Source organism: Balaenoptera physalus (genome assembly GCF_965194825.1).
Source record: "Balaenoptera physalus genome assembly, chromosome: 8".
Classification (NCBI taxonomy): Eukaryota; Metazoa; Chordata; class Mammalia; order Artiodactyla; family Balaenopteridae; genus Balaenoptera; species Balaenoptera physalus.
In genome coordinates, this window is record NC_138887.1 from 101,903,203 (window position 1) to 101,918,602 (window position 15,400).

General features: G+C 36.1%; 1 protein-coding gene across 7 annotated transcripts in view; it reads right to left on the reverse strand.

The window, feature by feature from the left end:
* The window catches only part of CEP41 (centrosomal protein 41), a 48,898-nt gene that overhangs the window by 18,231 nt on the left and 15,267 nt on the right, over positions 1-15,400 (reverse strand). For 5 of the 7 annotated variants that reach the window (XM_082473101.1, XM_082473104.1, XM_082473103.1 and 2 more), the window contains exon 3: positions 3,655-3,702. In XM_082473101.1, the coding sequence (XP_082329227.1) occupies positions 3,655-3,702 (48 nt within the window). Of the gene's footprint in view, positions 1-1,340; positions 2,705-3,654; positions 7,890-15,400 lie in introns of those variants that run through there. The other 2 variants (XM_082473099.1, XM_082473105.1) reach the window with 2 other exon arrangements.

Sequence of the window (15,400 nt, forward strand, 5' to 3'; positions counted from 1 at the left end):
CACAAACTTGTAATTGGTTCTGATAATCTCTTATATCAATTTTCCCTCAACTCCACTTCAATAAAAATCAACCTATTCAGTTTTGAATATGAAAAAGTTCTGGAGATCTATTGTACAACAAAGTAAATATACTTAACACTACTGAACTGTACACTGAAAAAGGTTACGATGGTAAATTTTCTTATGTGGGTTTTTTTTAACCACAATTTAAAAAAAGAAAAATCAACTGAAAACATCAATATTTACTCAGTGCTATCTTTACAATTCTGAGACATAACTCAATGGGGGTACTTTTGCATTTGTTTGTGTTAATAATTATTCATATCATATTAAACAGTTTTAAAAAATTTAGCCAATCTCACTTTATTATTTGTCCCATAGAGGCATATTAAAAGTTGGCTTCCCTAAACTTTTCTGAAGATGACTTGCCAATTCTGAAGAGTTTTCAGCGTTGAACTCCTGCCTACCCTTTCCCTTCACTCCTCTTCTAGGTTTATATATTGGTGTCCTTGACTCCTTAAATACTGCCTCATTATTTCAGAATTACTAAAGGTTAGCTGGATAATTACTATGGCCTTCACTGTCTCATAAACCAAGACTCCTAGCAACAAAGGAAAGGATTAAAGGTACTTAAGATTATTTACCTGGTGATACTAATCATTTCCATGAATTTTCCAAAAAACCAGCACAGACCAAATAGTTATTTTGGAGGATAATGTTAGCTTGGTTTACCAAATAGCTTGCGACTCAGAGTCGGGAAATGATATTACCTTAAAAACAGGCCTTCTGTAAATATATCAAGACTCTTTCTTATGGGAATTAAAGCTTCTCTGTTCTAAAATGTCCTAAAGATAGCAATTTGGCTAAAAATTGACCTTTCTTCCAGAAAATTCTTAAAACATCTTCTTCTAGATACAAGATGCAAAGGAGCTTCTAAAACCCACCAGGATGCAGACCCGAATAAGCTGAGCAGAAGCTTTAAAAAGTGCAAGTGAATGACTATAGTATTTCTCTCAATTGCCACCAACTTGCCCACCAAAAGTCATTTACGTAAAGCAAAATGGCAATAAATCAGCCAATGAAAACAGTCAACAGCTTTCAAAGTAGTTTGCACTGTGGCATTTATCCACTGATATTCTTTTGGTATAGTAACATAGTTTGAAATACTTCTCCAATTCTTCACATTCTAAGTATAAAAGGTACACATTAAAATCCCCTTTAAATAGAAATCACCTTAAACGAGAAAACAGGCGCTGCTATTTTCTAATGATCATAGTTTCTAGCATCCTCTCATAAGCACTAGAAATCCCAATGCACATTTGAGCCTGAACTCTACATACCTGGTTCTGGTTTAGAAGGACAGCCATCATTAGGACTTTCTGACATTATTACTCAGAGATAAAAGATCAAGCTAGACGTTTTATAGTAAGTTTTAAATTTTATAAAAAGGATAACTTGGAAAGCTCTGACAGTCTGTCCTTGCAAGGGCGAACAGAGCTTTAAGAATGGAGCTTCTGCTACTATAGCTTCTCCCAAACTCTGTGATGGAGACAAAAAATCCTAGTTTCAGATATGTTATCAAGTTTTGCTTCTCTGGTAAGCCTGGAATCTAAGTGTGTCTCTCTCGAGTTACTGGAAGGACAGAGACCTAACTATCTAGGATGTTTCACACTGGGCCCAACTAGTGTCATCTAACCACTAGAAGCCAAGAATGGGCTTTGTGAATGGTCAATAGACACAGTGTATCTATTTTCCCCAGGCAGAGTTGAAAGAATATTCAGATTACAAAGGAATTCTGCGTTTTCAGGGTTCTGTTAAAACACATTATTAGCAAAGGGAAGTTGGGCTCACAGTGGAAGACAAATCAAAGGAAGTAACAGCACAAGGTTTGTGATTTCACAGAAAGACATGGCATCTAAGGTAATCCGAGAAAAGTGACAGGTTTAGGGTGTCACGAAACAAGGCAATATTCTCCTCCCTTCTGACCCAAAAGAACACCTACAACAGAAGATGGGAAAAGAGAAGGAAATATCTTCCAAAATATAGATCCCAAACCAGAATCTGAAGTAATTCTAGTCAGGGAATCAGCACAAAGCGTGTAAAAGGTGAGAGGAACCTGCTGTCTTACTAAAAGGAAGCCCACAACTTCTAAAGAAGGAAGGTGAAGTAAGCATTTTCAAGGACTCTAATCCACAGGTATTTCTTTTGGGAGATAAGCTCCATTTAAAGTTTAGATATTAAAGAAACCACATTGTGCTTTTAAGAACTGTTTTAAAAAGGGTTTCAGCAATCTGGGTGGAATGGGACAATTTTTATGGGACAAATTTTGGTGTGGACAGGTGAGCCTACACTCAGCTACAAATGCTTAGGAGGTGAAAGAGGCTACAAACGAAGACAGAAGCAGGCCAGTTGAATTTTGCTTGCCATGGATGAATTAAGGACGACAACAATGAAGTTTAGGTGAGTAAACAAGATTTTTTTCCATAGTTTAACATTTTAATATACACTTAAAATATATATACTTAAAGTGGAATATTTTACAGATATATAACATTTTAAATATATAGCATAAAATGTTTAAAATATAAAATATATAAGAAGAAAAGGATACTGCGACATCACACACTAAAAAACAAATGTCTATAGCATCAGTCCTTGTAGTTGAACGTGGCAAATAACAGAGTCAGCAAGAAGCTGCTCCTGAGTCCAGATCTACTGTCTGGGGTTTCTCAATACTGCAGCAATTCAAAAGGAACAGGAACATTATCATTTAAATTAAAAGGCCTGCTGTGTAAAAACAAAAGTTCTGGTGAATTTTGGATTTGTAATATTCTCTTCCCAGAAGATGTATATTACCAGAGCCAAGTCCTGAACTGCTATCAATCAGAGTACCTCTTCACTGCCATTAGCTCAATACTGCCCTAGCACTGGGTTCTCCTACTGAAGCTATGGACAAATCCATCTTAGAAAATAGATGTTCCTACTTCTCTAATTCTAGCCTTGATGTGTACATTTTACATCTGTTTTGGACACAGATTGAAAAATTATGATTTTGTGCGAGGGCAGTGCACTCAATGACTAGAAGCATATCTTTGCCGAAGATTAGTTTTTTAAAAGGATGTGCATGAAATATGATTTTTAATTAAAAGAAAGCCAACTGCAATGAATTTATAATGTATAACACCACTTTAAGAATAAGCTCTTTCTTTCTTACACCGCTACGTCTTTCATGAATACTGTTGAATTTATACTCAAAAGAATGTTATAAGTTATTATTACTCCTATCTCAGGTATAGAGAAAATAATAAAATAGGAAAGATTAAGTACCTTGAATCAAGGTCATAAAGACTGCAGTACAATGAAACTAGAAATTTGGGTTCTCAGTTCTTCACTAGAGGTTATTTCACATTCCAACATTAATATCTCCTATGGGATCTAAGTCAGGTAGAACTCAGACTCAAAGACCACAATCTTAGCAGCTGACCAGAATGGCACACAGTGTTTCCCACATCCTTCTAGGCACCTGCCACACTCACCTGACTCCCATAGCTCTGTGTGTGTGTCAGCTGTAGAGTGTGGTTAGGCTCGTTAATAACCAACTTGTAGAGCAACTACAGGGTTCCATTATCCCAAACCATCAGTAGTGTTACTCACTTTTTTTGATCTCTTCTAGCTTCTCAATGTATTTAGTCATACTGCTACCTAAAAAGAGAAGGAGGATTTTAGCTATGCTTTTCCTGGAAGAAAATGAGTAACACTGTGAAAACAGTATGGAGTACAAGTATTCCCTAAGCCTTCCCATTCTGCTTTTACAGAATTACAGTAGACAAATGGATCAGACATAGTAAATAGTCTTTTGGATTATACAGCATTTTTAAAAGGTAAGGAATCCAGGGAAATGTTCTGGTCAAATGCGTTAAGCTGAGGTGCACACCCAATAAACATTAAGTCCCCCCAGGCAGTACGAATGATCACTTCATGTGATTTTTTTTCTTTCTGAGTTAAGCCTTTCCTCTTCCATTTATCCCCCCATAAGCTTTTTGTGGGGAAGATATGCAGAGGAAGAGAAAGAAGCAATGACCTCTGAATGTCTAAAATGTGCCGTTGTGCCTACCCAAGCAACCCTTTCCTCTTCACTTAATCTTTGTGGTTTCCTTCTCTTTCCTGAACTTGGTCTTCCACGATTCATGCTGATGTTGCAGCCTGAACTAGACCACACAGTCTGTACACCAGTATTCACTGTGGATTTGATTTGCTGAGAAATAACAGCAGATTCCCACCACTGTGGAGAGTCCTCAACCCTCATGTTTTATGGCCTGGTTCTACAACACTAGGCTCTAGCCAAGGTGGTTTGGAGAGTTTTCATGCATTAAAACTGGGCCAGGATCCTTCTGGTTTCCGAATGAACTAAAGTCTGGTTCTCAAGCCAGGGGCTATTATTTTTTACTAGGCATGCTTCAATTTGATTCAATTCAGCACAGCAAGCTCTATCTGGCACCTGAAAGGTATAGCAAAAGAGGAAAACATTCAAAATAATTTCTCATTTCTAAAATTGTGCTCCTAACTTTTAAGCCTTGAGAGGAGCTAGTCAGTTTCAGTCACAACTTCAGGTAAAAGAAATGCTTCCAATTAATGGCATGAACTGATGTTTTCAAGCACTATTCTGAACTTTTCTTCATGTTTAGGTCAGAAGCAGAGAAAGAAAATCCTTGCTCTGAAACCCAAAGTACATTTTCAAAAAACAACTTATATCATTTGTTATTATTAAGTCCTTGTCATGAATTCATTATAGAATAAAATTCTGAGTTAAAACTTTTTTTTCATCTGAAGACACACAGTCCCCAGATCAGAACCAAAAAGCTGGACTCAGTGTAGTCCTGGACCCAGACTGTATCCTTCCAAAAGCTCAGAGAGACATGATAGTAGTCAGGGCTACTCAGAAGCTGAGGCTTCTCAAGACAGACACTGAGAACATCTCAGAAGAGGTCCAAATAGCCTCAAAGACCAAGATTAGAACAAAATATGATCTTTTCTAGGTTCTTCAGGCTATAATGGACCTGAGATGTGACCAGATGTCCACAGTGGAAACCATGAATCCTTCCCAGACTCACATCCTCTTCCCTGCAACTCTGCACTTGGGCGGGAACTCGACTGGTCAGTACTGGGGTAAAAGACAGGGCAAATGGTGTGCTGTTCAGCGTCCTGCAGTCTTATTCTTAAACTATTTTACATAGGAGCTTCTGGTTATATGTTCCTGAGTCCCTTACAGTGCCAGGCTGTTGATGTGGCAGTTGGTTTCTTTTGGCTGGAGAAGCTTTAGGCCTCCTTCCAGAATCGTCAAAAAACTGAGGTACAAAACGTATCACTGACTTGTCCAGTGACACAGCAAGTTAGTAACTAAGTCAAGATTAGTACTCCCAACCTCCTGGTTTCTAATATGGCTCACAAAAACATATCATTCTCTGGCTGTACTGTTTTAAAAACATGATTTCACTGTGAGGTAAATATGTAGGAAGTGTTACTTCCTTTATAGTATCGGGTGGGAACCATTTTATGCTCTAAATTCCCTGAGGTGTACTATGCACAGAAAACAATAGCCAACCTTATTATATAGTCTTTATTATTAAAACATTGCATTTCCAATCTATAGCAGTTTCCACTAACAACGTATCTAAAATCCATTTCTCAGTCTGTTATCAACATTTTCAGAGTATTTATTTACACAACACTTCATCTTCATACCAGCAGAGCCTCACAATGACCCTGTGAGGTAGGTTGTCATTCCTACTGATTATTTTTCCCACTAAAGGAGAAGGCAGAGAAACAAAATCTTTTGCAGAGGTGTATAAATACTTGGTTAAACTAAGAATAAATCTCAGAGGGCTATTGATAAGAAGCTCTTTTCATTACAGCCATTCATTCTATCCAAGTAGAGGGGGGAGAAAAAGAATATGGAGGATTTCTGCATTGCTTCAATTGGAGAAATGACTAATTGACACAAAAAAATCTCTAAAAATGAGTTTAGAAAGTATGAAAAGTAGTATTTTATCCCACTTCACATACTGCTTATATCTTAACTACGCAGCTCATCTTACTGGATCTAATTTCATCTGAAAATAGTTTTTTGACTACCTTTTAAAAAGAATACAAATGAATCAATTCTATAATTGACTTATTTATAAACACATTTTTGTTTTACACAAAAGTAAGGCACCTAAAAGACTATCAACAGACTAATTTTTTAAAATTAAAATTACACATTACTGCCAGATAAATTTTCCTAGACAATACTTTGATTTAAAAAAGTCAGCGGCTCCCCATCACTTACTGACTGAAGTTTAAACTCCTTGCTCTACTCGTGAAGGCACCAACATCTCACCTACCTCTTCAATCTTGCCTTAATTACTAAACTTGACAAACTCTCTGTTAGTCTTTGGTTGTCTAACATGTCACCTTGCCCATGTAATCATAATAGCTCACCCAGCTGGAAGTGACCTTTCCCTCCTCTGAACTTCTACCGCACTCGGCTTACCACTCACAGGGCATTTATCATTGTACTGCCTTATTTGTGCGCAAGTCTTATCTATCTTATTATACTGACAGCCCAAAACAACTATTTACACACACACACACACACACACAGAATATCTTTATCCTTTCCACTGTCTAGCGTAGGAGGCACTCAAAAATATTTGCTAAATGAAAAATACTATGAAGATCTACTAGCTGAAGAATCCTTATAATGAATTATATTATAATGTAAATAATCACACCCCAATTTGGTTTGCGTTGTTGGATACCTGATTTTCTCTAAGCTATGCCCAACCTGATTTATATATAGTACATATATGTTACATACTACTTAAATGACCTATATTGTTTCAGGACTCAGGTAACCTAGAAATGTATAAGATGGTATTTAGCTTCTACTTAGTTTATAATTTAAGTTGCAACAAAAGATATATAAAAAAGTTTTACAACTGGAATCAAGAGAAAGAGACAACTCAACTATATCAATAGTGCTAAGCAAAGATAGAGCACAATCGACGAACTGAGTGACTCATTCATTAGATTTTTTCCTTTGTTTTCCTATAATTTAATAACATTATTTGAACTGAGCCAGTAAGAAAAGCAAGTGATTTTGAGCAGCAGTAATCTAAAGTGGGTAAGATTTATAAGGCACGAACTCAGTTGCTAAGAGACAATTCCATTGCTTTATTTTTCTTCAATATTTCCCTCCTCTACGGAGAAGTTCTTTTGGCTCAGAAGGAGCAGAAAGCTTGAAAAGAGGCACAGTGGTCCTTTGTTAATCTCAATAAGTTATACGAGCGCATAGTGCTTTCTGGTTTGTAAAAGGCTTTCACATACATTTCTTCCTTTGACATAAGAAACAGAATTAAATACCAAATAAAAATGAAGAGTACCTAGTCTATAATGAGTTTGAGTGCTTAAGATCAAGGCTATTAGCAGATATTCAGGAAAAGTAAAGACTAAGAAGAAAAAAGGAAATGACTAGTTTGTATGGAGATAAGAAAACTAAGGTGAATGTCTAAAAAATAAAAAAAGTCTAGAAAAGACTGAATGGAGATAGTCTACAGAATTTTAGAAAGCTAAAGAAATTTGAAATTAGATTGAATATAGATTGAAATGAGAGAATAATGCCAGCAATGAAAGAGTGTAGGAGACTAACAAAGGGAGAGCCCTGTGGTTTGGAAAGTGTCCCTTAATCAGCCTGCAGTGCTACAGAGCAGAAACCCAGAGAGGGTGCTTGAGAATACACAAGAGCCCTGCAGTGGAGACTGAACAAAACGCCGTCAGGGATTTCATCGGAAGCATAATCCATTCATGGCACAGTCTGGCAATGCTGGGGAGCTGGTAAGATACACTCAGGCACCTATGGAACAAAAGAAATATTTGAAGTTCAAAATAATTCTGATATTTCTAGCCATGGCTATACACTGGTGTTTGAGTTTATAAGAGAAGTAGCATCAGAAGGATAGAAATAAAAAATTATCTTTACCCAGGAAGAAGATATCAGTCTTTGAAGAGCTCAGTAGAAGGTGATTTGGGTGAAGACAGGAGAGGCCACGAAATTCTTGATTTCTTGTGATTAACTCTGAATTGCTCACTGTTTGGTAAGAAAAGATTAAAGACCCATCTATTTAGCCTAGAAATGAGAAATGCTCACTCATTACCGTGCCTATTTCCACTTCTCTGACTGCAGAGCTTAAAATCATACCACAGACAGGAGTTTCTTACTTTTACTTGACCTTTAAAGTCACTCTGGTGTTTTCATAACCAGGACTCCTCACACTTTTCGCCTCATGGCAGACATATATAAGTGATAATATTTGGACAAAATGCTGAGGTTTGGGCTGTCTCAGGCCCTGATGGCTATCCAGAGGGTTAAAGGGATCTGTATCCTGGCTTATAACCCACAGGCCACTGTACTGAATACACAGGGAGGTAAGTCACAAAAATAAATAGAAAAAAAATTAAAATCTTTCCCTTAAATTGACTTTAAAATAATTTCTAAATCTGAAACAAACAAAAAATCAAACACTAGAATTAGATTTCTCACACACTGACTTTAAAATATGTTGAGTTTTAAGCAATGAAGCATACTCTGGCCCTTCCAAAGGCATTATAAAACTAGTTTGGTAGACTTCTGCTTCCAGGAACATGAGGTAGATGTACTTTTCTCTACTCCTCCAGCTAAGTACAACAAAATCCCTGGACAACCCGCAAAATGGGAGAAAATATTTGCAAATTATACTCCTGATAAGTGTCTACTATCCAGAGTATATAAAAGAACTCTTATAACTCAATAATAAAAAGACAAGTAACCCAACTAAAAAACCAATGATATGAATAGTCATTTCTCCACAGGAGATATATAAATGCCAATAAGCACATTAAAAGGTGCTCAACATCATTCATTACTCATTAGGAAAATGCAAATGAAAACCACAATGAGATACCACTTCACACCCACGAAGATGACTATAATCAAAATGATGGACAATAAAAAGCATTGTTGAGGATGTGGAGAAAAAAAGAGCCCTCCTACACTGCTGCTGGGAATGTAAAGTGCAGCTACTTTGGAACACAGTTTGGCAGTTCCTCAAAAAATTAAACACAGAGTTAACGTCTGACCAACAGTTCAACTCCTAGGTACATCAACCAAGAGAACTGCAAAGGTATGTTCACACAAAAACTTGTACACTAATGTTTTAACAGCATTATGGTCAAAAAGCGTAAACAAACCAAATATCTATCAAATGATAAGTAGATAAACAAAATGTGAAATAGCTATATAAAAGAACATTGTTTGGCAATAAAATGGAATAAAGTATTGATACATGCTACAACAATGATGAACCTCGAAAACATTATGCTAAGTGAAAGAAGCCAGACACAAAAGGTCACATATTGTATGATTCCATTTATATGAAATGTTCAGAAGAGGCAAACTCATAGATACAAAAAATAGATTAGTGATTACCAGGAACTGGTAAAAGTAAGGAATGGGAAATGATTACTTTGGGTATGGGATTTCTTTATGGGATGACAAAAAATTCTTCAATTAGATAGTGGTCATGGTTTCACAACCTTGTGAATGTCCTAAAAATGTCTGAATTGTACATTTTTAAAGGTTGAATTTTATGATATGTAAATTATATCTCAATTTAAGAAAACACACCAATTAGAAAAAAAGATTGAATGGAAAAAAAAAATCCTAGATGGGATAAGTTAAGAGTTTGGTATTATCAGATACATACCACTATATATAAAATAGATAAACAACAAGGTCCTACTGTATTGCACAGGGAACTATATTCAATATCTTGTAATAACCTATAATGGAAAAGAATCTGAAAAAGAATATATAGTATATATATATAAAAAACAGAGTCACTTTGCTGTGTACCAGAAACTAACACAACATTATAAATCAACTATACTTCAATTTAAAAAAATCCTGTACATTATACATAAAACAAACATAAGGAGACTCTAATAGGTAGAGAGAGGAAGGCAGACTGGTTAGGGACCTCAGGACCTGAGGAATGACATAATGGTTGAGTTACCTGGGTGTTGTCTCTTTGTTTGTTTTTTGCCTCATATACACTAGACTTGGAGCTGAAGAAGCCAGAAACCCAGAAATACCAACGAACAGACCAAAAATGTCCCTAACAAAAGCCTGCTGTCTCCAGCCAAAGGACAGCAAGACAGAAAACTATTAGATAATAACTGCCTTTTTCCAGCCACATTCCACAGAAAAGCTATGTCTTACCCTTAACTGCCAGCAAAGGCCAGATGGGGAGCCTTGATTTCCATCCTTGCTGGACTGTGATGAGATGCCATCAAAGTACCAGAAAAAGGAGAAAGAGACTGGGGCTGAAAATGTACTCAAAATATAATTGCTGAAAACTTTTCAAATTTGGCAAGTGACATGAACTTCAGATGTATATAGAAGCTGAGTAAACTCCAAACAGGACAGACCCAAAGAAATCCACACCAAGATATATCATAGTTAAACTTCTGAAAACTAAAGAAAAAAAAATCTTGAAAGCAGCAAGAGATAAATGACACCTTACCCATATGGGAAAAACAGTTTGAATAACAGGAGATTTCTCATCAGAAATCAGGTGGCCAGAAGAAAGTGGCACAATATTTTTCAAGTGCTGAAAGAAAAGAACTGCCAACCCGGAATCCTATACCTAGAGAAGATACTCTTCAGGAATGAAAGGAAATCAAGACATTCTCAGATGAATGAAAACTAAGAGAATTTGTCACCAGCAGACCTATCCTAAAGAATGGCTAAAGGAAGCTCTCTAATTAGAAAGGAAAAGATAAAAGGAGTCTCGGACTATCAGGACAAAACAAAGAATACACTAAGCAAAACTATGCTTCTTTTTAAGTGCCCATGGAACATATACCAAGATACACCATATCCTGGGCAATAAAATGAACATCAATACATTTTAAAAAGTTAAAATATACAGAGTACATTCTCCAACCACAATGGAATCAAACTGGAAGTCAATAACAGAAAGATTACAGGAAAATCTCCAAACATTTGTAACTAAACAACACACGGGACTTCCCTGGTGGCGCAATGGTTAAGAATCCACCTGCCAATGCAGGGAACACGGGTTCGAGTCCTGGTCCAGGAAGATCCCACATGCTGCAGAGCAACTAAGCCCATGCGCCACAACTACTGAGCCTGCGCTCTAGAGCCCGTGAGTCACAACTACTGAGCCCATGCGCCACAACTACTGAAGCCCACGTGCCTAGAGCCTGTGCTCCACAACAAGAGAAGCCACCGCAATGAGAAGCCTGCACACTGCAACAAAGAGTAGCCCCTGCTCACTGCAACTAGAGAAAAGCCAGTGTGCAGCACGAAGACCCAACGCAGCCAAAAATAAATAAATAATTTATAAAACAACAACAACAACACATGTCTAAATAATCCATGGATCAAAGAGGAAGTCTTAAGGGAGATAAAACGATACACTGAACTAAATGAAAATGAAAATTCAACATATCAAAATTTGTGAGACACAGCTAAATCAGTGCTGAGAGAAATTTACAGCACTAACTACATGCATTAAAAAAGAGAAAAACTCTTAAATCAATAATCTAAACTCCTACCTCAAGAATCTAGAAACAAGAGCAAAATAAGCAGAAGGAAGGAAATAATAAAGATAAGAGCAAAATCAATAAAATTTAAAACAGAAAAACAAAGAGAAAATTGATGAAACCAAAAGCTGGTTCTTTGAAAGGATCAATAAAATGGACAAACCTGTAGTGAAGAAAAAAATGAGAAAAGACACAAATTACCAACATCAGGAATGAAACATGGGCTATCACTTCAGATATTACAGACTTTAGAAGGATAATAAGGGAACACTACAAACAACTCTACCCACATAAATTTGAAAACTTGGATGAAATGTACTACTTCCTCTAAAAACACAAACCCACAACTCATCCAATATGAAACAAACAATTTGAATATCCCCATAACTATCAAAAAATTAAATTCAAAATTTAAAAACTCTCAAAAAAGAAACCTCCAGGCCCAATAGTTTTACTGGACAATTCTATCAAATGTTTAAGAAAGAATTAACACCAATAATATACAGTCTCTTCCAGAAAACAGGAGGGAACACTTCCCAACTCATTTTATGAGACCAATATTACAATGATACTACAACCAGGCAAAGACAATCCAAAAAACAAACCAAAAACTACAAACCCATGTCCCTCATGAATATAAACACAAAAATCTGTAATAAATAATAAATTGAATTCAGCAACATATAATAAGAATTATACACCATGAGTAAGTGAGTTTTACTCTATGGATACAAAACTAGTACAATATTTAAAAATCAATCAAAGTAATCTATATTATCAAGCTAAAGAAAAAAACCATATGATTATATCAACTGATGTGGTAAAAGCATTCAATAAAATTCAATAGTCATTCAGGATAGAAACTCTCAGAAAAATAGGAACAGGAGGAAACTTCCTCAACCTGATACAACTAACATTATCCTTAATCATGAAAAACTGAATGCTTTCCCACTAAGTTTGGGGTAAAGACAAGGATGTTCGCTCTAAGCACTCTTATTTAACATAGTTCTGGAGGTTCTAGCCAGTACAGTAAGGCAATGAAAGGAAAAAAACACATACAAACTGGAAAGGAAGAAATAAAACTGCCTTTTTTTAGATGACATGGTTGTCTACATAGAAAAGCCCAAGGAATCTACCAAAAGAATTTCTCCTTTACCTAATAAGTGAGTTAGCAAGGTCTCAGGATACAAGATAAATATAAAAAATAAGCTACATTTCTATACGCTAGCAATGAACACATGGACACCAAAATTAAAAATACAATACCATTTACAATTGCTCAAAAAAAGTAAATACTTATGTGTAAATCTAACAAAACATGTATAGGATTTACATGCTGAAAACTATACAATGCTGATGAAAGAAACAACTAGAGAAAGCCTGTGCGCAGCAACAAAGACCCAATGCAGCCAAAAATAAATGATAAATAAAATAAATACAAAAAAAAAAGTACAGGGCTTCCCTGGTGGCACAGTGGTTAAGAATCCGCCTGCCAATGCAGGGGACACGGGTTCGTGCCCCGGTCCGGGAAGATCCCACATGCCGCGGAGCGGCTAGGCCCGTGAGCCACAACTACTGAGCCTGCGCGTCTGGAGCCTGTGCTCCGCAACGGGGGAGGCCGTAACAGTGAGAGGCTGGTGCACCGCAATGAAGAGTGGCCCCCGCTCGCCACAACTGGAGAAAGCCCTCGCACAGAAACGAAGACCCGACACAGCCAAAAATAAATAAATAAATAAATAAATTAAAAAAAAAAAAAAAAGAACACACAGTGAGGAATCATGACTACACCCAGTAATCACTCATGAAATTTTTTTTAAAAAATAAAAATAAAAAAGTACAGCAATATTTCTTTGTAAATGTAAACAAGATTATTCTAAAATTTACATGGAAAGGCAAAGGAATTAGAGTAGCTAAAATAATTTTGTAAAGAAAAATAAAGTGGGACTAATCAGTCTAACCAATTTTAAGTATCCAATTTATTATATAGCTACAGTAATCCAGACTGTGGTATTGGCAGAGGGATAGACACATAAATCAATGGAACAGAATACAGAACCCAGAAATAGATGCACGTAAATATGCCCAACTTGCTTCTGACAAAGGTGAACACACCAATTCAATGGAGGAAAGGTAACCTTTTTAACAAATGGTGCTAGAGCAATTGGACATCCACAATCAAAAAATTAATCTCAATCTAAGTTGCACATCTTATACAGAAATGTATCATGGATTTAAGTGTAAAACCTAAACCAAAATGTATCATGGACTTAAATATAAAACTTAAAATATAAAACTTTTAGAAAAAAGCATATAGAAAATCTTTGATACCTAGACTAGGCAAAGAGTTCTTAGACTTGACAACAAAAGCATGATCCATAAAAGGAAACACTGATATACTGGACTTCACCCAAATTGAAAAGTTTTGCTCTTTGAAAAACCCTGTTAGGAGGATGAAAAGACAGGCTACAGACTGGCAGAAACTATTTGCAAACCATGTATCCAACAAAGGACTAGTAGCTAGGATATATAAAGAACACTCAAAATTCAACAATTAAAAAGCAAACAATCCAATTAGAACACAGGCAAAAAACATGAACAGACATTTCACTGAAGAAGGTATACAGATACACAAATGGCAAATAAGCACAGGAAGAGATATTCAACATCATAAGTCATTAGGGAAATGCAAATCACAAGGGCAATAATATGCTACTACACACCTATCAGAATGGCTAAAATTAAAAATGGCAACACCACCAAATGCTGGTGAGGATGTGGAGAAACTGGATCACTCATACGCTGCTGGTGGGAATGTAAAATGGTCCAGCCACTCTGGAAAACAGTTGGGCAGTTTCTTAAAAAACTACAAATGCAACTGCCATACAATCTAGAAATTGCACTTCTGGGCACTAATCCCAGAGAAATGAAGACTTATTTTCACAGAAAAATCTGTACACAAATGTTTATAGCACCTTTACTTGTGATAATCAAAAAGGGGAAACAATTCAAATGTCCTTCAACAGGAAAATGGTTAAACTGTGGTGCATGTATGGAATGCACCACGGAATACTACTCAGGAATAAAAAGGAATGAACTACTAATACGAGCAACAACCTGGAAGAATCTCCAGAGAATTTGCTGAGGGAAAAATCCAGTCTAAAAACTTATATATTGTATGATTCCATTTATATAGCATTTGTGAAATGACAAAACTATAGAAATGGAGAACAGATTAGTGGTAGCCACGGGTTAAGGCACAGGTGAGGGTGGAAAGTGGATATGAGGGATCCTTGTAGTCATGGAAATGTTCTGTAGCCAGACTGTATTTATCAATGTCAATATCATGGTTGGAATAGCGCAGCACAGTTTTGCAAGATGTTACTATAGGAAACTGGGTAAAGGGTACAAGGAATCTCTGTTTTATTTCTTACAATTCCATGTGAATCTACAATTACCTCAAAATAAAAAGTTTAATTAGCAAAAATACTAGATTAAAAACCTCAAAATATAAAAGGAGATAGGCAATTACTTTGTATTATAAAAAGCAGATAGAAATATCTCAATTTCCAAAAAATTGAAATTAATTTCAGGTACCATTATTGAGTCAAACTTTGGTTATGAACTGAGGAATTGAAGGGAAAGAAGTCAGTTTTCATTCACAAAACTCAATTCAACTTCCAGGAGAAAAAAAAAAATGAAGCTATAGACAAACCTATATATCTGAAAAAGACTTCAGCTCTTACAAATTTTAATT